At 46.6% G+C, this 26,479-nt stretch overlaps 1 protein-coding gene across 3 annotated transcripts in view; it reads right to left on the reverse strand.

The window, feature by feature from the left end:
* The window catches only part of ZC3H3 (zinc finger CCCH-type containing 3), a 179,229-nt gene that overhangs the window by 49,985 nt on the left and 102,765 nt on the right, over positions 1-26,479 (reverse strand). For all 3 annotated transcript variants that reach the window (XM_075024080.1, XM_075024078.1, XM_075024077.1), the window contains one exon: positions 7,295-7,488. In XM_075024080.1, the coding sequence (XP_074880181.1) occupies positions 7,295-7,488 (194 nt within the window). The remainder of the gene's footprint in view (positions 1-7,294; positions 7,489-26,479) is intronic.

Genomic DNA, 26,479 nt, shown 5'->3' on the forward strand with positions numbered 1-26,479 from the left:
TGGAAAGGTCTGTTTGTGCATCTTATCTAGTAATTTATTTTTTATATGGTGGAAAGACTGTAGAAAACTGAAATAACCTAAAAAAAGGGACAAGTCACAGAGCTGGGATGTGGCAGAGCCAAGGGATGCACAAGAGGGTGAGAGCATCATGTTAGGGTGACAGCCAGCGCCAGCCATGCAGGTCACCCTCCTTGGGGACAGAGGAAACCGCCGAGCCCATTGCTGCCCATCTCTTTCAACTGCCCCAAATCAAGAATAATTTATGGAAATCTTACACAGGGAAGGAAAGAACCAGGACTTCGCCCAGGCAACTGCAGCTGGCAGACAATCAGCTCCACCAGCCAATGCTCTGACTCGGGGATGACCATAACAGGGTCATCCCAGCTTCCCGTTATTTAGTCTTGCTCATCAAGGGAAGGGGTTTTGCCATTAGCCACGCTTGCTTCTACTCAGTCTGTTCCAACATGACCTTGACACCCAGGAAAAGGCTTCCTTTAACCACGCCGGCTCCTTTAACAGGTCCCATTATAACCCCGCTGTGCCCGCCGCGGCGCAGGCAGCCTACTTCGGAAACAGCCAAGCGATTCATTTTGCGAGGCTCTCCTTCGCTTTATTGCTGAACAAAAAGTTTTGAGGCTGGCACTCGGGGAAATTTATTTCTTTAATTATTATTCATTTAAGTGGGTTCCACTGTTTCAGATGATCAGCACTAGCAGCTGCTGGGGGTAATTTATTTTACTCACCGGACAGCAAAAGCCCTCACTCTCTAAAGGTAACAGGAAAAGAAGGGATGAGCTGCCACTACATGAGCAAAGCATTTTGTAGTCTCCTGCCCGGTTGCACCCCAGCTCCTAACAGGATCATGCATGTCCCTGGGTCAGGCAGTCACGAATGTTTTATTCACGAAGCAACCTCAATTAATGAAGCATGGTCCTGGTTAGATGTTGTTGTGTGAGCTGATGCTTGCAAGGAGCCTGGAGCGGCTGCTGCGGAGCATCTCCCGAGCTCTGCAAGCTCTCGTCTACACCGGTGCTGGATCCAGCGGTGCTCCTCAAGGACACCAGGTCTCTTCCCACCAGTGTCTGCAGTCCCAGAGCCAAGGGACTGAGCTCAAAAGAGACCAAGGGATTGAGTAATCCCAACGCCAAGAGATAGAGCTCAAAAGGGGTAAGAGATTGAGCAATCCCAAAGCCAAGGCATTGAGATTGAAGGGGCCAAGGGATTAAGCTCAAAAGGGGTAAGGGATTGAGTAATCCCAAAGACAAGGGATGGAGCTCAAAGGGGCCAATGGATTGAGCTCAAGAGGGGTAATGGACTGAGCAATCCCAAACCCATGGGATTGAGCATGAAGGGGCCAAGGGATTGAGCAATCCCAAAGCCAGGGAATTCAGCTCCAAGGGACTGAGCAGAAGTGCACTCCAGCACAAGCAACACCAAAACCAGCTGAAACCTAAGGAAAGCAACAATCCAGTTTTCACTGTTCTCACACCTTGGTGCATTGGGTTGTCCTCTTCTCCACCAACTTCTTCCTTACCCCTCCACCACTCAGTCCCAACATGTTCAAGGTGTCCAGTCTTAAAGCTTTCTCTTCTTTTTTTAAAAAGCCAAGCGGCTCAGAGGAGAGAGCATCGTTCACGCAAGCCCTTGGCCAGCCCGACAGCGGCGCTGAGCACTTTATCATCCTTGCAAACATGGAAAGTGCATTTCTGCAGCACTCAGCACTTCTAAAATTAGTTGGTAAACAAGGAGCCGAGAGTGCACTTTCTTCCAACGCATGGCTCCCTGCGCCGTGTTATCTTCCTCCTCCTTTCGCCGAGTGTGGAGTTCTCCCACTGCATCTGAAATCACGTTCATGAGCATCAGTCATCCATCTTCAGTGTGACGCAGCAGAGAAGCTCGCATCTTCAGTCTCCCCAGCTGTTACTAAGATGCTGTCGCAGCAGAGTGGGGAAACTGAGGCAGGAGGGGATGTTACGCCACAGGGTGGAGACAGGGAGTGTGTTTAGATGCAGGGAAAGCCCCCCAGCCCTGGAAGGTTGAACTCAATCATGTATTTAGAAATAGTTTGCACCTCTGCCATCCGACGCTGCCATGGCTGTACTGGGAGACATACATCGGCAGCTTGGGAGAACTTAAAGCTCCTCTTAAACCTCCACCTTTGGGAGCTCAGCAGTCATGGGTATCTCCAAGGCTTCTGGATCCTATGGTTGTAGAGAAAAATTGAAAACCACCAATAAATAAAACCATGTGGCTCAAGAGGCTGGCTGCCACCCATGAGCACCCCTCCAGCAGGTGAAGCCTAGCCACACTGGAGTGCCCCCAAAGCCACCAGCCTTTCATCCCACCGGGGCTCCCTCACACCTCCCAGGAGGTAAAACCTCAGCTGAGGATGAGGAAGTCGTGCAGGTGAGGATTTGCCCATGGAAAGCAGCCTGGACACCAGCAAAACACCACAGGAGTGCCGGCAAAACACCACCGGAGCCAGCCCCGGTTCACGGTGTGCAATACCTCTCACCGCAGCGGTGGCGGGTCTTGCCTAGATTGGGGTCAGGGCTGTTTTCCAGACAATGTCAAACCTTAATTTGGTTTCTGCTGCTTTCAATCTTGTACAGGGCTGCGGGTTTTTTTTATTTTCTCTTTTGAATTTCTCTGTGAAATGCTATGTTGCCAGGACCTTTTGCTTCCTTCCCCAATTTCATGGAAATTCCTCAAGTGTCTGAATAACATCTTAGCAGCTGTAGAAAGAAATGAAGGAAAGGTTCATTGTGAGCAGAGAAACCCAATTATTATGCTTGCTTAATTAATTGCAACGTATTGAATGCTTTCCACACCATCCCGCTGCCTATTTTCTAATACTTCTGCAAAGTGAAAAATATATCGTTGCAGAAATAACTAGTTATCCCGGGGTAAAGCACTTTTCCATGTTTTATACTCCATCTTCATCCTGCACAGTGATGAGGAGCGGGTGTCCATGCCCTGCATTTGCAGCTAGATGTCTTCTTCTGAGCCTCTTCCATCCTTGCTTGAGCAGCTGAGTTACAGTACATCTGAGCTCACCGGCCAGCTGCGAAGGCAAGAAGTCTTTCTATTTCTGTATTTAATCTTTAGTGTTCAGGACACAAGCACAGAACTTGCAGCAAGCCCTTTGGGAGCAGAGCCACACATGTGACGACAGCACCATTCTCAGCAGCTGTATGGACCACTGTGATGCCCCAAAACACCAACCACTCCACGGAGCTTCTTTATGCTCAAAACACCTTCAGAAACTTTTCCTGGGTTTGCAATGATGTTTCCCCTGTCCCCAAGCTGGGTGTCCACCATGCCACACTGCTGATAAGGAAGCAGGCTGCGGATGAGCCGTGGCAAAACCCATGTTCTTCCCCTTGCTTCAGGAGAAGAATGAGCTGCTTTATCCCTCCTGGTAGCCCCAAGATTGACCCTGATACAGCATAGGGCTGCAGGAGGTGCATCCCCAGGACCAAATCTTAACTTACCCCCAGCATCAAAAAGATTGCCCATCCTGCTCGCCTGGCAGGGACAGTGTGATGGCACTGATGGATCAGCCGCAGCAACCAGCATCACGTTTCTTACTGTAGTCGGACCACAAAGAGACAAAATACCAACCCAATAAATTCAGGCAAACAGCAGAATTATAACCCACTGTAAGTAAACTCCAAGCTATTAAACTGTCAGGAGCATTTCCCATCTCTGCTACCCCAAACACACAGCGTCTGCCACTGGAAGGGAAAGGAAAAGCTGTTTTTTTCATCTTTTAAATAAACTTTGTCAAGTGTCAAAAACACAGAGCATTCAGTAAACGTGTGAAGGCTCGTACCCGATGAGCACACACAAATGTTCCACCCTGCCAGCCCCAGTTATTGTAAAGCAAGAGACGCCGGTATCTGTTGAATCCATCCTTGCGAAGGAGGATGAATTATGGCCCGAACTGAAAGATGACATGCAAATACTGACACACACCAGTTACCAAGGCTTTATGGTTACAAACCCACTGCACTGCATGGCAGGGGGAAGGAGACTAGCAAAATATCTTAAAAAAAAAAATAAAAAAAATGGGTCTGTACTTTATAGAAAATAACCCTGGAAGGGACCTTCTGTCCCAAAGCAGCACTAATTAAACCTGTTTCTCTAAACAAGACCTCAGTAAAGGACGTGGTACCAGTGGGGAAGGAAAGATGGGAGGGATCGCATCTCCTCCATGCCCTATCACTCCCAGTAAAGCCACAATGGGGAGCAGCTCCCACCCCACCACCAGCCAGCAGGTCTGACCTGCTAACCTCGAGACTGTTGCACATCTCCATGAAAGTCTCATTATTTTAAAACTGAGATCAAAAAGGGGGAAAATTATCTACAAAACTATCCAGTGCTTGCTGGTGCACGCTCACCCTGTGCCTTTTATCGATCTTTTGCGTTTTAAAGCTGCTTTAGGTCACCTCTGCAAACTAAATCCCTTGAAAGTCATCGCTGTTTCCTTGAAAGGCTTGAGCCCCAGGGTTTTCCCAATACCCAAAATCCCCCCCAGCAAAACCCCAAGAGCAATGCCGATGCCTGAATTTGCAAAAACCCTCCTGTCATACCTTTGGCTCAATACCTCTCCCAGATATTGCACTCTAAGCTGGTGTTCCTCTGCTTGGTCCCAGCCCAGCGGTGGATATTCATGGACAGGCTGAATCCATCAGCCTTTGCTGAGTTGCCGACACATGACTTTGCTGTTTCCCAGTGGCCAGACAAATTTAGAGATTTTCTTGCACTTAGATAAATGAAAAAAAAAAAAATAGTCTGCAACAAGCATTTTAAATATGGCATGTGCAAGATTTGGGCTTGGGAAAAGCTGCCTCGGAAATGCTGGTGCTCTGAACAGCAGCAGAAACAGTGATATAAGCATGGTGGTGGGCAGTTCAGTCCTCCCACCATCTCCCAGCACCTACATTAAAGCCACCAATGCATTGACTAGAAATTAGGCAGCAGCTTGAGTCAAGTCCACCTCCTTGCTGCAAGGCAGGACATACTCCACCTATGTCCTCCCCAGACAGAAGTTCATGTAACCTGTTCTTTAAAAAAAAACCCCAATAATGAAGATTTCAGAGTCCACCCAGCCAACTTACTCCAGCACTTCATAATCCTCGTGCTTCGAAAGCTCTCCCTGAACCCTTCCTGCTACAGTTTAAGCCCCTTGGTTTTTGGCTGCTCCACCTGGCCATGGAGAAGACATCCTTCCTTTGCTTGGCAGCTCTTCATGAACTTGGGGACCTGCAGCCCCTCCATCTCCTCCTCTTCAGATTGCACAGACCCAGGTCCTCTACTTTTCCGGTCCTTCCAGCCATCACTTCTCCCCTGGATCCTTCCCAGTGGTCCAACTCTGTCCTGAAACCTGGCCCCAAAACCAGACCTGCTCCATCTAACATCTTCCCTGCCCACATCTTGGGGGTTTCACCCCTTTTCTTGCACTCCAGCAAGATGTTTGCTGCCTTTGGTGACAGCTTCAATGCCCAGGGATGGTGCTTATGCCAGAACCACCCTCGAGTTGGTTTTGTGCAGCTGATTACCCTGATTCAGACACTTTGGAAAATCGCACTGCCGTTAGCAAAGCTCTTGAAAAAATCCAATGTCACTGACAACCAGACTTTGCTTGGTCTACAGACCCCTCAGCTCACTTGACGGCCTTTTTTTCATGCCTCCGAAGGCTGATCCTTGCCCATCCTCTTCAGACACAGCACCAAAGCCAAGGATTTAACAGCGCGCAGGTAGGATCGCAGACTTCAAAACAAGCCATATGGACACACACTCACGAGCATGCACACACCTATTCGCAGAGCCAGCAGCAACGACAATGTTGCAGGCTAGTCAGCCACCAAAAATCTGTTCTGAGAAGAGCTGAGTTGCAAAACCACCAGCAAACCGTCCCCAAACCGGTGATGCTGAGCATCCCTTTAATGCTCTCAGAAGGGAGATTACTTGAAAGTGATGCTCCATCGGCTCTGCGCCCCCTTGGCCACCACAGCATCCTCATCTCTGCCATCATCTGCAGGCATCTTCATTTCCCACCCCCAGGTGGCTGGGGCAGCTAATCCACAGTTTAAGCTAAATCTCTGCCCTCCTCCCCACCAGCGACAATGTGGAGTAAGGATTTATCATCACCGGCCGTTCCTCTCCTGCCTGCCCCTAATTTCTCTCTCTCCATTTTCCCTCCAATGCCACTTACAGGCTGCGTGTGAGCGTCAGGGGGCTGTTACTTACTCTTTATTGAGATGTTGCTGTTTGCTCCTAATTTGTCTCATGCTTTTCAAACTTCCCGGAGCTGCTCAGCTCTCCTGCTGATGGGATTTTTGTGCCTGCACAAAGCTCCTTCCCTCCCTAATCCCTGTTCTTTGTGGGTTTAAAACTACCCAGGATGCCCCATCATGCTCACACAAACCGGGATGCAGGCAGTTTCAGAGGCTGCACCTCTCAACAACACTGTGCTATTTATTGCCCCTCTTCATTCACTTTGCCACCACACGTACAATGACTCTGGCATTAAATTGCCTCATTTATAGCATCTTCCGTGAACATACTTGTCTCTGCACCCTTCATCCTTCCAGTAAAGAAAAACAATAGCACAGAGCCATTACTTTGCCTTTCCCAGCTTAACTGTCCCCAAAATTTGTCAATAAAGCAGTTACGGAGCAAAAATATTTGACCCCAAGTAGAAACTCAAAAAAATACTTTAAGCACAGTTAAAACCTGCTCTTGCCTAAGAGCCACACTAGAGGCATCAAGTACAAGAGGAGCTGAAACACAAATTTAATTGAAGCTAAATGTAAAGCCGGTAACTGTGTCGAAATGCCTGTTTCGTAGTTATCTGCAGAATGATCCTCCCAGCTTTTGTTAGGTCAATATTGAAGGTAATTTGATGAGCATCTCAAATACATTTAACCTTGCGGTGCTGTTTGAAGCTGCCCAGCACTTTGCTCAGGTTAAAAAAAGAAACCAGTTTAATGGCACAATACTCTACAAGCTTGAACTAAGCCTGAGTTGAGAAAAACCTCAATTTTCTTAAACCTTTTGTTTCTTCTACATTATTTTCCCTTCAGTGCTACCGTAAAGCAAGAACAGCTAGGGGATGCGCTTTGGCACCAGCGGGATGCCCGTCACCTTTGTGTCTGGGCTCCTGCGAGGCAAGAGGATGAGTTGTAACATGCAGGCTGGGAATAAGCAGGTAAAAACCAACCTCAACGCTGAAGCTGGGACATCAACAGATTTTGGATGCAGACCGGGACAAATTTTTGCTGCTCACCTGCTCTGCCGGGGGTCTTGGTGCTCAGGTCTCTGCCCCGGCCAGGGGTGTTGGACGTCTTGGAGAGTTTATTTGCCGACACTCGGTACATCACCCCACCGATGCAGCGATAGCCTTTACTCCTCCATCTCTGTTGCACATGCTGGGACTTCCCACCTTGAGGTGATGGGCGCATTTGGTTTAATAGCTGGGATCTACAAGAACAAAAGAAAGTCAGGGTAAGCCCAAACTAGAGGCGGTATTGCAAGGAGCTGCTGCTTCGTGAGCAGACCCGTGGCTGCCTGAGGATGGAGGTGATGCAGGGAAGAACCACGCATGTAGTTTCGCTGTAGACAGAGGAGCTGCTCTGACTCCCCGTGATTTACACCAAAAAAAACAACCTGCAAGGACTCTCCCCATAGTACCGCTTCCCCCATGCAACAAAAAGCCGTTTCTTTCCCCTGGCTCACTCACAGCAATGCCACAGGAGAAGAGACCATGCACTGAAGGTCAGGTCCCCACCCAACCATAACCTGCCAGGACACAGCAAGATGTTTGTCCCTAAACTCTACAGATATTTGCCATCGACCCCGATGCCTCACATACAGCGTGGCTTCGATTCACACTGCTGGTATGTACTTCTTAACAGGCAGCCTGGTGCATCCGAAACAGGATCCACGCAGCCAGGGCTGACGCTCCATCTCACACCCTTGGCTTGCAGCTCCAACCCCAGCAGCAAAGAAATGTGGATGCAATCCCATGAGGGAATCAGCAACACGGGACCTTCTCCTGAGCTTAGCCAAGTTCTACGGAGCTCTACAAGCTTTGATTATCATTATTATTATTATTATTATTATTATTAGGCACTATAACTTTGATATTATTATTCCCCCCCCCCAATCTGGCTCTTGCAAGGGTTTTGCTACATCCCTGCATGTGACAAGTTGCCCAAGACCGCTGCTGTCGTCCATCTATCACCTGGAGTGGATGCTGGGACGCAAGCGGGGTCGAGTGGGCAGCGTTGGGGACCCTTCTGCACCTCCCCATCTCTCCCCTACATCCTCAAACCCTGTAGCGAGGCAACGGAATGGCAATGGGTCAGGAGCTGCGATCCGGTTAGTGCTGCCCATTAGGTTATTCTGAAGGATCAGTAAGCTCTGAAGTGACAAATATGACCCAGAGGGGCTCAGCTGCCACCAAAAACCCCACCAGTTCATGACCTGGTACCTCCTGCACCATCCCACCTCCCTCCCAACCCACACGGAGCCACCCAGCTCATTTTCGTACATACGCTGTTATACAAACAGAGCTGTTGCAGCCAAATCAAATCTCCTCAAATATCAGTCGTCTTCCCCATTTAGCGCTAATCCAAACAGTAATTTGTTTATGCAAATTAGAGCTCTAATTTTGTATTAGTCTAAACTATGCTCATAATGCTATTAGCAGAACGTATATAAACCGCGCATTACTGGAGAATATCTGTAAATTAAGATCCCGCTATCCTATCAGCAGAATGCAAACCCCGGAGAGCATTACCTTTAAATGAACATGTGCTGCAAAGAAAAAGAGAATTGTAAAATGTAATAGTTACATTTCTTAGTGCTTAGCGTGACAGCCTATTCATTTCATCGGGCTGTTGCCACTGGCTACCGAGCTCGGAAAATTGCTGCCTGGTTTTTGCGGAGGGGATGGGGATTGCATAAAGAAGCTGCTGCCCCGCTTCCAGTTTCCCCAAGGGCTTGGTCCTCATGAAACTGCTCTGGAGAGGAGCATCAAGTCTTAATTTTTACAAAACCAGGTTACTTGCAAAGAGTCATAGTGGTGGCATCGTTGTGTGAAGGTACCGATGGCAGGAGGGACTCTAGGGCCACCCGTTGACCACCCAGCAGCTGATGGCAAACTTCTGCATGTCTGAGGTTGCAGCCAGCATTGGCTGCAGGACCTGGAGAAAGGTCTCATGGCATATCAGTGGCCTAATGCAGCCAACAAAAATGATATCAAGTACCTAATGGCCAGCGGGTCCAGGGAGGGGAATCTGCCCCTCTGCTCTGCTCTGGTGAGACCCCCCTGGAGCATTGCGTCCAGCTCTGGGGTCCCCAGTACAAGACAGACATGGACCTGTTGGAGCGGGTCCAGAGGAGAGACAGGGAATGGTCCGAGGGCTGGAACACCTCTGCTGTGAGGAAAGGCTGAGAGAGTTGGGGTTGTTCAGCCTGGAGAAGATATGGCTCCAGGGAGACCTTCTTGCAGCCTTTCAATATAGAAAGGGGCTGATAGGAAAGCTGGAGAGAGACTATTTAGTAGGGGTTGTAGTGATAGGACAAGAGGTAATGGCTTTGAACTAAAAGAGGGGAGATTCAGAGTAGATCTAAGGAAGAAATTTGTTACAACGAAGGTAGAGAAGTTCCCCGGAGAGGTGGTCGATGCCCCATCCCTGGAAACATTCCAGGTCAGGCTGGACGGGGCTCTGAGCAACCTGATCTAGTTGAAGATGTCCCTGCTCATGGCAGGGGGGTTGGACTAGATGGCCTTTAAAGGTCCCTTCCAACCCAAACTATCCTGTGATTCTAATAACGGTATTGTAATACAGCAAAGCACCGCCATGGCTGTGACAAGACCCATCCCAGCTCCAGCTCTCCTCCTCCTCTTCCTCCCGATGAAGCAGCTCAGGAGGGCACAGGGATGCTCCACGCCACCATCCATGGGCTCTGCCGTGCCGATGGCTTTTGGACTCCTGTTTTGCCCAGCACTGAGCTATAAGCATCAGTCCCTTCATGGAGGATCCATAAAGTCTTCTTCAGAAAACAAGGCTGGAAAAAAGCCCTCTGAAAACTCCCAAGTTTGCAGGACAGAAACAGCCAGAACTGCTGATTGCAAAGGAAATAGTCAGAGTAAGAGTCGGAGACCGAGCATTTGCTTGTGCTATCCATAATCCCCAGATACACACAGCACCCAGGGAATGGCTAGTGACTGATGTATTTACTTGGATTTTGACATAGAAAACATGGAAGAACGCCTATAAAATGTTATTGATTGAGATATGAGGCCTGGATATTATTTCATATATATGTGTATATATGCATAATACATATATATGTTTCATATATACAATATGTATTATATATTTAAAATAAATTTTTATATAAGATATAGAGAGATTATTGGATATATATAATTCTATATACATTCCATATATATAATCAGAGAGAGAGATGTATTATGGTACATATACTGAGTACCTATATTGAAATATATTCTCTATAGATTACATATAGTAATAAATAGATACTTATACATAAAAATCTATATATTACCTATCTATAAATTATCTCTAGAAGTTATTGAATCTATACACCGAATACCTATATTGAATTATATATTTTCAATAATATCTAGAGATATTCAATACCTATATTCAATACATATATTCAATAATATTTAGAGATAATTGATAGAGATACACGGCCTGAATAGTATTGCTATTTTTAGTATTTTATATTATTCAGATATTATTGAATAGATATATTGAATATATATTGAATTATATATATTCAGTTATAGTTAGAGATGATAGATATGATATATAGGTATTATTTTATATGTACATAATATGATTACATCTGACCTATATTTAATTTTTTTTTTCAGCCTGTTAGAGGGGAGGGAAGAAGCCCCAGGCTCACCCACGTTCCCCACTCCAGTTTGCAGGGAGAGGCTGGGCTGGGGCACAGCGGAGGCAGCACCCAGGGCACGGGGGTTTTGCTGTGCTGGCTCCTCGCAGCCCCCAGCCCCAAATCCTGGGCTGTGCTGGCCCTGGGAAAGCCCCTGCCCTCCCACAGCTGTTCAAAGCTCTGGCTCCACTGGGAGCAAAACCTTATTACTGCCCCAAAACCCAAAGCAAAGCCTTTCTGCCTCCTTTGTGTTTAACAGAGACATGCCGCTATATGCATACACACACACACATATATATATTTATAAAAATAGAGATATATGGAGAGATATCTATAGATATGTATAATCTGTATATACCTATAGATGTATACAGATATCTATAGACTATATATAGACATAGACTATATCTTATATATCTATAAGTTATATCGAAAAATATCTATGTATGTTTACAGAGATTGTATCTGTATAGATATATCTATATATTAAATATATAACATCTGTATCTATATAGAGATATATTCAATATATATTGAATTATACATTCTCTATAGATATCTATATAGACATATATCTATGTCTCTATCGTATGTCTCTATCTGTATATCTATATAGCTATATACCTATAGATATCTCCATATCTATACATATTATCTACAGTTAATATCAATATAGAGAGAATATAAATATATATATTCAATAATATATATATACACATACAATACATATATATATATTTATATGAAATAATATCTGGGCCTCATATCTCAAGACATCTCAACCCCAAAAATGACGACGCACAAAAGCTACACCAAGAGCATGCTCCAAACAAGCAGCTTTGCCTGTTCCTGCACGGATTTCAGTTCTCCTTGTACATCCATAATCAACCTGGGCTTCGCACACCCCAAATTCTCCCCATTTCTCCAGGAACGGGCACACGTCCCTGAGCATATACTTGCTACCTCTCCAGCACAGGGGTTTTCTGCCTCAAACGATAACTTAGAGAACTGCTCCTATCCTCAGTGCACTTCCTTAGAAAAACATCAGCAGGGTGCAAAATAAAAAATATAAGGAAAAAACCCCTCTTATGGCTGCAATATCAATAAAATCCAACCAAACCCAAGTTGTGCGTAGCCCCAGGGGCTGCTCATGCCGCCTGAGCCTAAACAGTGCTGGTTTAAGCACCAGTTTAAGAGCCCGGCTGGTTGAATCCCGCGAATCCTCAGGATATTTATTTTCTCGCTTTGCTGCACTCACTCAACCCGCTGAAGTGGTTGCACACTCCGGCGCTCCTTGTTCGAAAGTCACCATTTATCAAGAGTTATTACCCGGTGGCATCTGACCCCTGGTATGTGAGCAGAGAGCAAGCAGGTAGCAGCTGCCGAGCAAATAGCAACAGCTGCAGATTATAAAACATTTTATACTTTTATAAAGCAATATTAATAAAAAAAAGAAAAAGCCAGTATAAGAGGAGCAGAGCAGCGATGTGCGCAGCAGCGTGCTCTTCTCTCTGGCAGTCCTTAGGGATGGGCAAGCCCCAAAGGCAAGGGACCACGGGCATCGTATCTCCCGTTAGGGATGTTCCCGCTGGGATTTTTCAAGGATTTCAGCAGAGAGTATCGAAAAGCATTTCACTCCACAAAGGGAGTGGGGCTGAACCTCCTCCAATTTGTAGTCATTGCATTTTTGAGGTAGAAAAATGACTATTTACGTGGCCTCCAAGCAAAGCTTCCGCAGAACATCTGCTCAGGCTGCCAAAGCCCCAAGGGCCACCGGACTGAAGTCTCAACCAAGGGCTCAACTTGAGCTCGCTGGAGGCTTGACCATCTCCATTTCCACCTTCTGGGTGGTGGAAGTGTCCAAGCAGGGATGTCCCCAGCACCCCTCAGCCTCCATGGAGGCTCTGCACCAGCCCAGCTCCTCACCTGGAAACCTTCCTATCTAAAAAGTCAATGTTAACGGGGGTTATACCTGCCGTGGGGTGCAATGGACCCCATAAACCCATCTTAAACACCTCCCAAGGGGACTTCACTATTTGTATTTATTCCCCTTTAACCTCAGAGGTCACCTCCTCCACTCTTCGCTCCCCAGAAACTGGAGATGCAACTTTGTAGGGGGGTGAGCCTGGGGGATGCAACCTGGGGCTGCTGGGACCCCCTGCCCGTAGATGTTCATGCCATCATGGGGGGTCCCGATGCAAACACAATGGGAGAGGAGATGCTGCTCACCGGGAAATGCTGGCGATGCTTCGCGGGGGATTTCGGCAGCTGAACGCACGGATCGGGTTCAGCTTTGGCCACATGTATTATTTATAGAGTATTATTTTGTAGAATATTTATGATATTTATTATTTACTATATTAATTAGAATATTTATTCTATTTATGTATATTATAGGAGCCATAAGAGATTTAAAAAATCTTGGTGGAGCCTGAGCCCATACAGAAGAGCCAGGGGGGGAGCTTAATTGACCAACTTTCACCCATAGGAAATGTCTGTTTTCCTCTTAAGCCAAATTGTTGCTTCCAAGCAGTTGTGTAGCCCCAACACAACTGCTAGTGTGTGCCCCCCTCCCCGTTAGTGACATCTAACCCAGCAGCCATGGGGAAAAGCCACCGGCGAGGCAGGAGAGGGGAAGGACGGCTGTAACGGAGGGCAAGGAGCTGCACCAAACACCCAGTCGCTTTTCATTGGCGGCGGTGTCACAGCTCTCCGTTGAATTGTTACCCTAATGGAAAGGACGGCCTTTGGAAATGAACTGTATTGAGAAAAGAGGATAAAATTAATGAGATAATAGCTGGGCCAAGGACCTGAAGAATACGCCGGCCCTTCGACACAAGGGGCTTGTAATTCCCTTTCTGCCGCACAAGCCCGTGGATCTAAAGAGTCCTCCCGTCCGTCCAGAAGGCCCGCTCCGGCAGGAAATTTCATTAACGCTGGAAAATAGGAAAGGTATTAAGCGTGGATAATGAAGGCCAGAGTGTGAACAGTGCCTTAAGATAGTCTTCTTTCTAGCCTTTGTAATGGGAGGCATGAACTTTCCCTTCAAATCCATTTCTAATCCATTTGAAATACTACAGCAAATTATCTTCCCTTCAGCCCGAAAGCGGCCAGCCAATTTACTCCGAATAGAAGTGACAATGCTACAGAATTTATCGCCATAACCTTGACTACACAAGGTTGAGGGTTGTCTTTCCCCCACCCCCAGGGTGGACAGGGGAAGAAAAATTTTTAATGAAAAGGGGGTAGAGGAATGCTATAAAAATGTTTAAAAACAGAGTCGTAGATGTCGGAGGTCCAAAACCAACGCTGGGCCCGAGTGTGATGGGAAAATCACAGTGTCTTGTGCTAAAAAAGTTACAGTGGGAGGTCCTAGGCTGATAAAACAATCTGTAGGTTGAGATCTGGGCTCTTCCCTTGCATCCTTCAAAGCAGGAGCAACTTTGCCTGAGTCTGGCCATTTCATGCCAGTGCTCTGTAGATGCTTGTGTTGACCAAGTCTGATTTTTCTTATTCTCTTTCCCATGATTAAACATCAAGCTGCTGTGTCCTTCAAAGAATCATGGAATCATTTAGGTTAGAAAAAACCCTTAAGATCATCAAGTCCAACCGTTAACCTAACACTGCCAAGTCCGCCACTAAACCATGTCTCTAAGCACCACGTCTATACGTCTTTTAAATGCCTCCCAGGAGAGCGACTCCACCACTTCCCTGGGCAGCTTGCTCCAGTGCTTGATAAACCTTTCAGTGAAGAAATTGTTCCGAACATCCAACCTAAACCTTCCCTGGTACAACTTGAGGCCATTTCCTCTCATCCTATCGCTTGTTACTTGCAAGAAGAGACCGACCCCCACTTCACTACAACCTCCTTTCAGGTAGTTGTAGAGAGCGATAAGGTCTCCCCTCAGCCTCCTTTTCTCCAGGCTAAACAACCCCAGTTCCCTCAGCCACTCCACACAGGACTTGTTCTCTAGACCCTTCACCAGCTTTGTTGCTCTCCTTTGGACACGCTCCAGCACCTCAGTGTCTTTCTTGTAGTGAGGGGCCCAAAACTGAACACTGTATTCAAGGTGCGGTCTCACCCATGCCCCAGGTAAAAAGTGACGATCACTTCCCTAGTCCTGCTGGCCACACAATTTCCAATACAAAATTTCCTCCAGTCTTCTCTGCTTGACCGACTTCACCTCATTTAGAAAGTGGAAATGCTGGGTCCTTCCTCCAGCCTTTTCTGCAAGACCAACTTCACATCGCTTAGGAAACAGAAATGTTTCTTCCAACAGACCAGTAAACCAAAGCAAAAACTGGACCAAGAGGGAGAAAAGGGCTCAGCAAGACAATGTGCAGTCAACAGTCAGTTGATGCCCAGCTCAACTTGCTTTCCTTGCTTCCAAACATAGCAAAGCTGCTCAGAATGGAAGAAAACCACCAAAACTTCAACAAGGAGCCAGCAAGTGCCACTACTGGAATATGCTCCCCTCTTAAATAGATCAAAAAAAGGGAGATTTCCAAGCCAAAGTGGAAAGCGAGGGTTAGCAACAAGGATGACTCGCCCCGGCACACAGCAAGAGCTGTAGGAGATATTCAGATTTAACACCCCCGTGCTACACACATGGGTGCGCACTCAACACACAAGACCATCTGATCAAAAAAACCCACACAAACACCTGCATAAATGCACCCATATTTGAAATATTAGAGTATCTGATACATATAAATTAAACACAAAACCAAGAGCAGAGCACCAACATCCCAACGGCGTTTCAGCCAGCTGAAACGGAGAGGATTTCTTGGCGCTGACGGCAATACAAGTGGCTCTTAAAGGATAGTTTTCTTTTACTTCTGGATATCTTCTTTAGGCTTAACTTATTTTTTTTAAAGTAATCCTTACATAGTAAGAAATCACATTTGCATGCTGGCATTTGATTCCTGAGGAAAAAGCGGATCATAACTGGGGCAACAGTTATGGACAGCACCAGGGAGCAGTGAGGCAGGAGGGACCTCGTCCATCCCAAGCCTCCCAGGAGGCAATGCAAAACCCTGATTTGGGAGAAATAGCTAAAAAAAAAATTAAAAAAAATCACAATATCCTTGTTCCTTAGCACGTCGCAGAACAAAACACAGGATTTAGGCTTAAAAGTATTCCTCAAACATGCCAGCAGTCCTCTGAGCTCCTGCACCAGTTCCCCTTGGAAGCTGCTCCAATCTCCTGCAACGTCCCTATCCTCACCCACCAGCTGCCTAAGGACCCCAAATCCACAGAAAAAAGCAAGTAATTCCATTAAAATGATTGATTTATATATATTATTGCTTTCTTCTTAAAAATAAAAAGGTCAAATCTCAAATAAACACTTTCTATTTTAAGACCTAATTTATTTAAAGAACCTCATTTGGATTATTCAAACAATCCCATTCACTGACTAGGATATTTGAGGTTGAAAAAGTGATCGGAAATTGAAAAATAGAAAAGCACGTGTCTTCTTCCAATATACAAACATAAACACAGGGGATCCATTAGTTTTAAATACATAGTGACCAGCAATAACCTATTAATTTATCCATAAACAATTCTCTACTTTCAATAATTAGTTCTAATTATGAAACAAACACTTTTAAAAACTACTTTAATTTGGTTCAATTGAATCTGAATTTCCATACAAATGCAGCTTAATGTTAATCTCAAGAAAAAAAATAATCCAGCACAGATCTCATTTACCATTTTCAAAACCTGGGAAAAATTATGAACCTCAATGAGTACCTATTAAGCTACCTAATTGCCTAAATAAAGATGTACCTACCTAATAAATCCTCCTGACTTGCGAAAGAAAAATAGTTACAGGTACATTATAATGGTTCTCAACCAACGAGATTAAAGATTCCTCCAGAAAAACAGCTGGTGAATAAAGATGGGGAACAAGACTAGACCTGATGACTGAAATCAAGGGTTTCCATCTTGTGGATTTAAATCCTAATTAACCTCAGCAATTAAATCATAGTGAGCTGCAACGGTACCATGTGGCCACATGCAAAGGGCTGAAATAATGGGGATGGGATCGCTTGATTGGTGGGTAGTGCTGATGTATGATGGCGATACGGTGGAGGAGCAGATGACCAGCCACTACGATACAGTTGATTTGTCCTGGTTTTGGCAAGATTCAGTCGCTGACCTCCCTTGGCAGCCCCGGTGGCATGGGCCCCTCTCCTCCCCTGGCCCCAAACATCCTTCCATGTGCCACGTTCATCACCGTAGGAGCTGTAACACTAACAGAAAAGCCACCAGGACCATCGGCAAACAATACAAACTGCCTTTGAAATGTTTAATATTTTCTCCATCTATTTAAAAGCTTTTGGCTTCTCCTGCATGCTGTTGCCAATGCTGTTATCAAAGCTATCTAAATGCATTTCTTCTTCACAGTTCAACCCATTACTTCATCCTGCAATCAAAACCATCGAAGAAGCTTTTATGGCTGCATGTTATATAAGAAACATTGGATTACACCTGCAATGCAGGATTGTTGAGGCGTTTTTTGTGGTTTCTCCCAATTTCCACACCTCATAGGCATGACACCTCTCCCCAATCCTTGCACAGGCTGGAGATTTTGTCTCCTCAAATAATTACACTGGGAAAGACCCAGGTATGAAAATAATATCCCAATCTTCTTGCAGTGCCTTCTCAAAATGCTGTAAAACTTACAGCCAACCTTGTGCTAAACTGATGGGGAACATTTCATAGAATCATCAAATGGTTTGAGTTGGAAAGGACCTTTAAATATCATCTAGTCCACCCACACGCATACCATGGGCAGGGACATCTCCCACTAGATCAGGTTGCTCAAGGCCCCATCCAACCTGACTTTGAACACTTCCAGGGATGGGGCATCCATAACTTCTCTGGGCAACCTGGTCCAGCGTCTTCATAAAATTTAAATTTTTTTCAGCTGTTCACCCAAAATGAAGTTGAGACCACATCAACTGCATCGATCCTCATCACAAAGGACCAGACCAGGCCATGGGAAGACAATGACATTTCTGAGCCAGCTGCAAGAGCATGGGCAGCAACAGCAATATCCAATGCTTCAAACATTACAAGGTTTGGGAAAGGAGATGGGACACCTCTGGGAAAGGCCCAGGCTTGGTAGCTCAGCAAGGGGGAATTACAGTGGTAGTGAACCCCAAAATCAGCTAATGTAAGCTTGACACTTCCAGGCTATGGCCACGGGGTACCTCTGCACCCGGCTTTCCCTGGGTAGCTCTATAAGTGTTTCGGGGTAAAGCCAAGCCCTGAAGCCCCCATCCCCAGGATCCAGCCAGAAACCACCCCGGATGACAGCAGGTCCAGGTAGAGATGATGATGGTGGGAACCAAGGAAGCCTTTGCTGCAGGCTGGTAACAGTTGACAAAAGGGAATAACCAGCAGAAATTATCTGGGGTTCCTGACATGTTTCTAGGATCAGATTCTGCTCTTCCCCAGTTTTTCTCATCCTTTTCTCTGGACTATTTTCCTCCTTTGAAGCTGAAGAACCAGGAAAGGGACGAGATCCACACAGAGTCCTCATGTCCAGATGCAGAAAGACACATCTCCGTAAGCCACATCTTTGGGTTTTGACAGGTGAGATTTGACAAGTCTCTACGGGCCTCCAGCTTTTCACCCCACTGTCACTGCCAGCTCTCCAAGGTAGGGTCACCCTATGGTACATGCTGAGAAGCCGGTGCACAGCCAAGCCCACGAGATCACCCCACAGCTGGTCTGGGGACAGTCCTGGACCCTGAAGGACAGCCAACACAGGCTCCCTCTACATCTGCCCCCAAACAAACCCCAGTACCCAGCAGTGCTTCACTCTGGGCTGCGAGACTCATTCAATACCCCCTGTTTTGACCACAGTTTTAAATATGTCACATTTTCACTCCATGCAAGAGCCACGTCAGTCTTTCCTCACCACCCACACAGCTTGGGAGAAGTCAGAGACAGAAACGTCCCCAGTGTCATAAATCCTACTCCAAGCTGGGGATTAAAAACGGGAGTATTAGGTCTGTAAAAAGGCCTAATTAAGCCTGCAGAAAAAGATACAGTTTGGGCTACACATGGTTCACAGGCAAGCCAGGACCCAGCTCGTGTCTTTCTTTCCCCAAGAGCATGAGCCAGGGGAAGCACTGTGCTGCCCTCGCACGAGGGGCTTCACTGGCCAAACACCGCAACTGAGTGGCTTTCGTAGAATCATTGAATGGTTTGAGTTGGAAGGGATTTTTGAAGGTCACATAGTCCAACCCCCCTGCCATGGGCAGAGACATCTCCTGCTACATCAGGTTGTTTAAAGCCCCATCCAACCTGACTTGAACACTTCCAAGGACGGGGCATCTACAATTTCTCCAGGCAACCAGGTCCAGTGTTTCACCACCATCATTGTAAAAAAAAATATTCATTAAGTCCTATCTAAACCTACAGTCTTTCAGTTTAAAACCATTGCCCCTTGTCCTGTCACTACAGGCCCTGCTAAAAAGTCTGTCCCCTTCTTTCTTATAAGCCCACTTTAAGTGTTGAAAGGCCACAATAAGGTCTCCCCGGAGCCTTCTCTTCTCCAGGCTCAACAACCCCAACTCTCTCAGCCTTTCTCCATAGCAGAGGTGTTCCAGCCCTCAGACCATTCCCTGTCCCTCCTCTGGACCCGCTCCAACAGGTCCATGTCTGTCTTGTGCTGGGGACCCCAGAGCTGGACGCAGTGCTCCAGGGGGGTCTCACCAGAGCAGAGCAGAGGGGCAGAATCCCCTCCCTGGACCTGCTGGCCACGCTGCTCTGGATGCAGCCCAGGATACAGTTGGTTTTCTGGGCTGCAAACGCAAATTGCCGGCTCATGTCCAGTTTTTCATCCAGCAGTCCTTCTCCACAGGGCTGCTCTCAATCCATTCATCCCCCAGTCTCTATTGATACTGGGGATTGCCCCGACCCAGGTGCAGGACCTTGCACTTGGCCTTGTTGAACTTCATGAGGTTCACATGTCCTCCAACCTGTCAAAGTCCCTCTGTTTGGCATCCCTTCTCTCTACCGTACCATTATTTCCCCCCACTGGATTTATTGCCATTTCTCTCCTGAAGGCATTTCAGCCCCACGCTGGCATTCCCTTTCATTTCTTGCTTGCCTCCAAGAAAAGACACAGTGAAGGCTTCACGCTGCATTTGGCAGCCCTGCAGCACTAGGCTCATGCTCTCGGTCGCTTGGCGAGGGTGAGCCCATGTGCCAGGGAAAGCACTTAAACCACGCCAGGACTTTACAAAACACAGAGGAGATATAGTTGTCGCCTCAAGGAGCTTACGGCAGTGTTACAGAGGAGAGCTCTTCTGCCTGCCCAAAATCACTCCTGTTTGCTAAATCACTGCTATTGTTTGCAACCTCATTCATTTCTGAGAGAGAGATGAAGAGCTTGGCTGCAAAACCAGCTCTACATGCCATGCACGGAGAACAGAGGAAAGCGTCTGCCTCGTGACTTGCTGCATTGAAGGACTGGCGTGGCCAGGCAGGGAGGGCAGGGATGGATCAGATCCTTTCAGGGCAGATCACCAGCTAGAGCTGGACTGTCCAGAAGGCAATCTGGAGAGCACCAAAAAGGATGCAACCACGTAGCCTGTTTCACCTACAGGAGATGCCAAAAGTCTTTTTGCTATCCCAGTGGACCGAGTCCTCCCTCCCTTTTTATCCATCTTCTAGTTACCCAAACTTTTTGCTGTTCCTTCACTCCCCTAAGAAAGCAGCGTGGCGGGATGCTCATTTAGAGGAGGGTGAAAAGTGGAGGGTCACAGCACCAAGAAGGGCCTCAAAAGTTCTCATGAGAAAGTTTGCTCCCATAGCTTCACTCAAGCTATGTGCCAGACAGCAGCGAGCAACCGTAAAAATGAAAGCCCTGGACCAGGAGCAGGTAACGGTCATGGCCATCTTCCTTTGCAAACATCTTCCTGTAGGAGCAAGCTATGAAGTTGTCTATCAACTAGATGAAATGCAGGGAAGAGAGGAGGGATTTTAATAAACTTAGGGCAAATGTTTGCTACCTAATCAACCAAGAAAGCCAAATGGGAGCATCCTGCATCCTTGCTATCAACCCTAGATTGCTTTGAGACACCGCAAGGGAGCACACAAGACAGCAATAAAACCAAAGGCAGACGGATTTATGCTTTCAGGGTTTTAACCCCCAGACCCTGAGGGTGATGCATTCACCCAGTGCCTATTCAAGCTGCAGGCTGCAAAAAATCTTTTTAGATTCACAAAGCCAAAGCACCAAGAGCCTTCTTGGATGACACACCACGCCGTGCAAACTAACACAGACACCCCAAAACCATTGGTACAGGTACACTCACCAATTTCATTAATCCAGCTGAAATCATTTGCATAGATTTTACACAGAGAAAGAAGTCCAACCAGGCTGGGTTTCAAGTTACTTAGGATGTCCCCTCTCCACTTAAATCGGTGTAAAAATCCCAGCTTTGGTTGAATTGCCCCAATTGTCCATGTAGCCCAACCTCAGAGGGGTGATTTGGCAGTGAGTCCTATCCAACTCACTAAGCTAAGACTCACCTGATGCCTCAACCCCTTTTTCCAGGGAAGATCAAAGGGAGGAGCTGGTACAGTGAGCAACAACGTCTACCCTGAGGCTGTATCTGCTTATCTGCTTACGGTATCACTTGTTGGTCAAGGACCGCCAAAGAACACAGGAGAGGTTAATGGCTTGAGCAGCAACAACAAATTGAATGGAGCAAATAACCTTTAACGTCCCATGACACATTCAGCCTCCCTACGACTGCATTTCCTCTCCAGCCCCTTCATCTTCAACTATTATGCAAGACAGCAGCATGTCAACAGGCTTGCCACCACATCTGCAATCTTCCTGCTGTTATTCCTGTTCCCAGCAGTGTCACACACAGCCTGAACTGTGTATTTAGGCAATTTATGGTAATATTACAAACCTGCCTATAGGACTGGTCCTTTCTCATTTATAAATGCTTCAAAATTCTTGGAAGACACTTTTACCCAGAAGCGCTCCCCTTCCCAAAGCTGGCAGGCTGGGAGATAGGTTTACAGACTGGGAGGGACTCCAGGTTAGTTAATTAATACAATTTTTCATGTTTCCCCAATGCAAAGAAGGGATACAAGGCTATATATAAAGGCTCAGGGCACTGCATCTGCACTGCATCTGCTCCCACGTCTGTGCCCACCTTATCCCCCATCCTCCCAGCTTTGGAGAACAGCAATCTTTAATTTTATTTCTTCTCTTTGTAAGCTAGAAAGAGACATATTGCCTAAACAAGCTCGCAACTGAAGGGCAGGACGGAATAGCAAGATGAGAAGAAAAACCCACTGATACCAGTGAGAATGATGATGGAAGATGATCCAAGCACAACCGTTTCCTATCATCCTCAGCAAACACAGGAGAGCATCAGATGAGGGGATGTTAAAAGAGGGTCAGCTAATGATGCCAGAAAGAGCCAGCGAGTGCCACCACTCAGAGGTGGTGAGATATTTAAGAAGCTAATGCGGGACATTGTGGCTAGCAGGTTGAGGGAAGGGATTCTCCCCCTCTACCCCGCTCTCTTGAGACCCCACCTCGAGCACTGTGTCCAGCTCTGGCGCCCCAGCATAGGAAAGACATGGACCTGCTCAAGCGGGTCCAGAGGAGGCCACGAAGATGATCAGGGAGCCGGAACACCTCCTCTGTGAGGACAGGCTGAGAGAGTTGGGGTTGTTCAGCCTGGAGAAGAGAAGGCTCCAGGGGGACCTTATAGCAGCCTTCCAGAACTTAAAGAGGGCCTACAGGAAAGGTGGGGAATGATCTTGATCAGGGAGTGCAGTGATAGGATATGGGGTTAACGGTTTTAAACTGAAAGAGGGTAGATTTAGATTAGGTATTAGGAAGAAATTCTTTACTGTGAGGGTGGTGAGACATTGGACCAGGTTGCCCAAGTAGGTTGTGGCTGCCCCATCCCTGGCAGTGTTCAAGGCCAGGGGGCTTTGGGCAACCTGTACTAGTGGAAAGTGTCCTTGCCCATGGCGGGGGGTTGGAACTAGATGATCTTTAAGGTCCCTTCCAACCCGCATACGTACCCTGTGAGAGATATTATGACACCCATCTCATTTCTTGCCATGAATCTTCTAGACCCACGACCAGGCACCAGCACGGCTTTTCCTTCTGCACTTTCTGCGCCCCTATCACATCAGCCTCACCCGTGTGAAGGTGCCCGGCTCCGCCAGTTTAAATGCATCTTTGCTGAGCTGCCAGTAGGACAATATTACTCTCGGCAGGATGCCGCTTCTTCCTGTAATTAATGTTTCATCATCGTTCCTGAAAGCAAACAGCTGCTGCGGTCTCAATCACTCATCTTCTTGTGGCTCTTGCTTTCCTAAAGGGTAGCTGGCACTACTCTGGCCTCTTATTTTCTGTCTTCATCCACAACCTTCCCCCATGGTTAACAACAATTCAGTTTATTTTGCCACCTCATGACCAAAGGGTCTCATCCAAGACAACTGCATTCAGACTATTTGCCAGGATTTTAGATTCATGGGGATTTCTACACAGTGCTTCTGGCCAAGACCGTGTCTACTCCAATGACTCAGTGGACTCTTCTGTTCAGGTATGAACTAAGCAGGGTTTTGCTGAGGTCTTCTGCACTGCGGGCTACTCTCTCCCATTTCATTTCTCCCCCTATCTCTGCACATCCCTTTCTTCACACTTTCCCAAATACTGCCTACATAATCCATAGCTTCAATTCCCCCTTCATCCTACATCTCCCTGGCTGTTTCAGTTCCTTGTGCTTAGACTCTTCTCCAGAGCTTCCAGGTGGTTAGATACCTCCTCCCCATCTTTCAGAAGTTCATCTTCTGACCAAGCCCAGCCTAAAGCAGCTCTGCTCACTCCCAGCTCATCTGACAGCCCAACTCGAAACCACCTTGCTTGGCTTGTCTCCAGGAAGGTGTTCTGATCCCACCGACGGAGAGTCATAGAAGGATCTTCTGACACACTTCAAAGTTACTCAAGTTCTCCAGCAAAGTTTGCACTATAAAAACGTCTCCGCTGCAACACTGGCCTGGAGAAAAGACAAAAGACCTGTTCGAGAAGACGTGATTGCCCACATGAAGCTGTTTTCAAGGTAGGTCAACTTTCAGCCTAAAACCCATGACAGCGTCCCGTTAAACCGCTTAAGCTAAGATTGAGAATGGAAATGCTGACAACCCCTAATACTCAGCTTTCCAACCCGCCGCTCTAATGCTGCAGCAGATCAGTAATTATACCAGGAAGACTGGGGACCATTGTCCCATTAATTAGATTCCTTTTACCCCCATTAGCTCAAACGATTGGACAAAGTTCATTACGGTTTAATTCTGATTAGCTGAAATGGATCTCTTTCAGCATACGAGACAGGCAGGTGTTACCGGCTTTAGCACCTAAGTCGCACTCCAGCCGGGCACCCACGCTGAGTGTGACACTGTTTGGGCAGCGCCAGGTCCCATGTCCACGTGGGATAGGACATTAACGCTTAATCCCTCCAATGCAGGATCCTACCACCCTCAGTGATGGGTTACAAGGTCCTCTAAAATGAGAAGGAAAGTGAGAGCAGGTCATAGACCTTCCCCCATCCTGGCACAGAAGTGATACTCTTTCATCTGCTCATACTGGAGCTTAGTAAATCATATTTCAGATGTCCGGATGTGCTCCAAGCGCAGCAATATTGCACCTTCCCACTTGCTTTTCTAATGCACAAATCTGTACGAAGCATCGTGCAAACGCCAAGCACCATCACCGCTCGGATCGAAACACTGTGCATTTCCGTACAGCGGGCGTTTCCTACATTTTGCATTACCGAGTAGATCGACGATCGAGTTATATCCACACTGTGCAAAGGATAAGCTCATTTTGGAAATCCTAAACAACAGGGTCAACCCACAAGGCTAATTGCTGAGGTTCAAAACCATTTCAACGCTGCATCCGTACCCACAATGGTGTGGACAGAGCCATCTGCATCACCTTCAAACCCAAAACAGTCTCAACTTTGAATATTTTCCAAAATAATCAGCCAGACATATAGCCAAATCCCACTCGAGGCTTTCCCTCCTGCCTGCTTTCCAAAAATACCTGGCATAATTGCATTTTCCAGAGACAGCTTCTTTTTAAATGCTCTTTTTCTCACGCAGGAAATAGTCATAATACTAAGAAGAGCAAGAACAGCTGATATATTTTAATTAAAGCAAACTAATATCTCAGTCAGGCAGCAGGGCTCAATGGAAAACCGTGCGTCAGGCACTGACTCAGCATGGAAGAGGTTAAAGAAGTTCAGTGGGGCTGTGCTAAAGGGAATTATCCACCGAGAAAATACCAGCTCCCGGCCGGCTCTGGAAAGCTGCATGCCCATGGCTATAGGGGCTTTTAACAGGGATAGATACATATCCATGGCAATGCAACATTTAAAAGTAAATTTAATTTACCTACTAAGGCATAGAAAACAGTGTATAAATGCTTCTTCTGATTTTTGTTTTTCCCTGGAGAGTTGGTTTTGCTGCCTTTATATTATCCTAAGGAACAAATAACATATGTTTCTACTGCAGGCTTATTTCTCTTAATCTAAAGCAGGCAGTTGTTACATATCCATGTATATACCCCATATTGTGGCTTTTAGGCATCTTTTACAAGCTGACCCACAGAACGACTGGAGCAGCGCTGTCAGCTCTGATTCCTTAGCATGAACTCTTGGCATCCCTGTAATCAAATGATCCAGGCAGTAAATACATTAATACAAGTGTTGCATATGCCTGGATAAGTTTATATACTTATATATATTTACATATATATTTTATAAATGTATACATGTATATTTTATAAATACATGTAAAAAAAGAATTTAGATCTACTTCCAAGTGAAAGAGAAAAGGTCCAACACTTCTGAGAGAGTCAGTATATAAGATACTCAACGGGCAGACACTTAAAGGAAGTCTGCTTGCACTCGGTATATACTGTAATGTATAAAAATGATTCAAAGGCACCCATCAAGGGGCAGTGTATTGGTTAGCAATACTAATTGCATTGCCTACATTACAAATGATATTGCTCCATTATTAAAGGGTCGGGACTATTTTATGTGCTCACATCTATTCAATTGGTATTTCGATCAATGGATGCATTACAAGCTTTCCCTTTAAGAGCCTAATAAACAACAAGATGGAAAGGAAAATTCGCCGTAAGATGACGCTTTTAAAAATCCATTTCAAGGGGAGCTATCGGGACTTTGTAAAGCAGGTTGCAACCGAACCAAAAGGCTGGAAATTAGGAAGTTGAGAAGGTCGTGCTAGCCCTGCAGAGAAGGACTTGGGGATACTGGTGGATGAAAAGCTGGACATAAGCCAGCAGTGTGCACTCGCAGCCCAGAAAGCCAACCGTATCCTGGGCTGCATCCAGAGCAGCGTGGCCAGCAGGTCCAGGGAGGGGATTCTGCCCCTCTGCTCTGCTCTGGTGAGACCCCCCTGGAGCACTGCGTCCAGCTCTGGGGTCCCCAGCATGAGACAGAC

This window comes from Buteo buteo, chromosome 3, assembly GCF_964188355.1.
Source record: "Buteo buteo chromosome 3, bButBut1.hap1.1, whole genome shotgun sequence".
In the NCBI taxonomy this organism is placed as follows: Eukaryota; Metazoa; Chordata; class Aves; order Accipitriformes; family Accipitridae; genus Buteo; species Buteo buteo.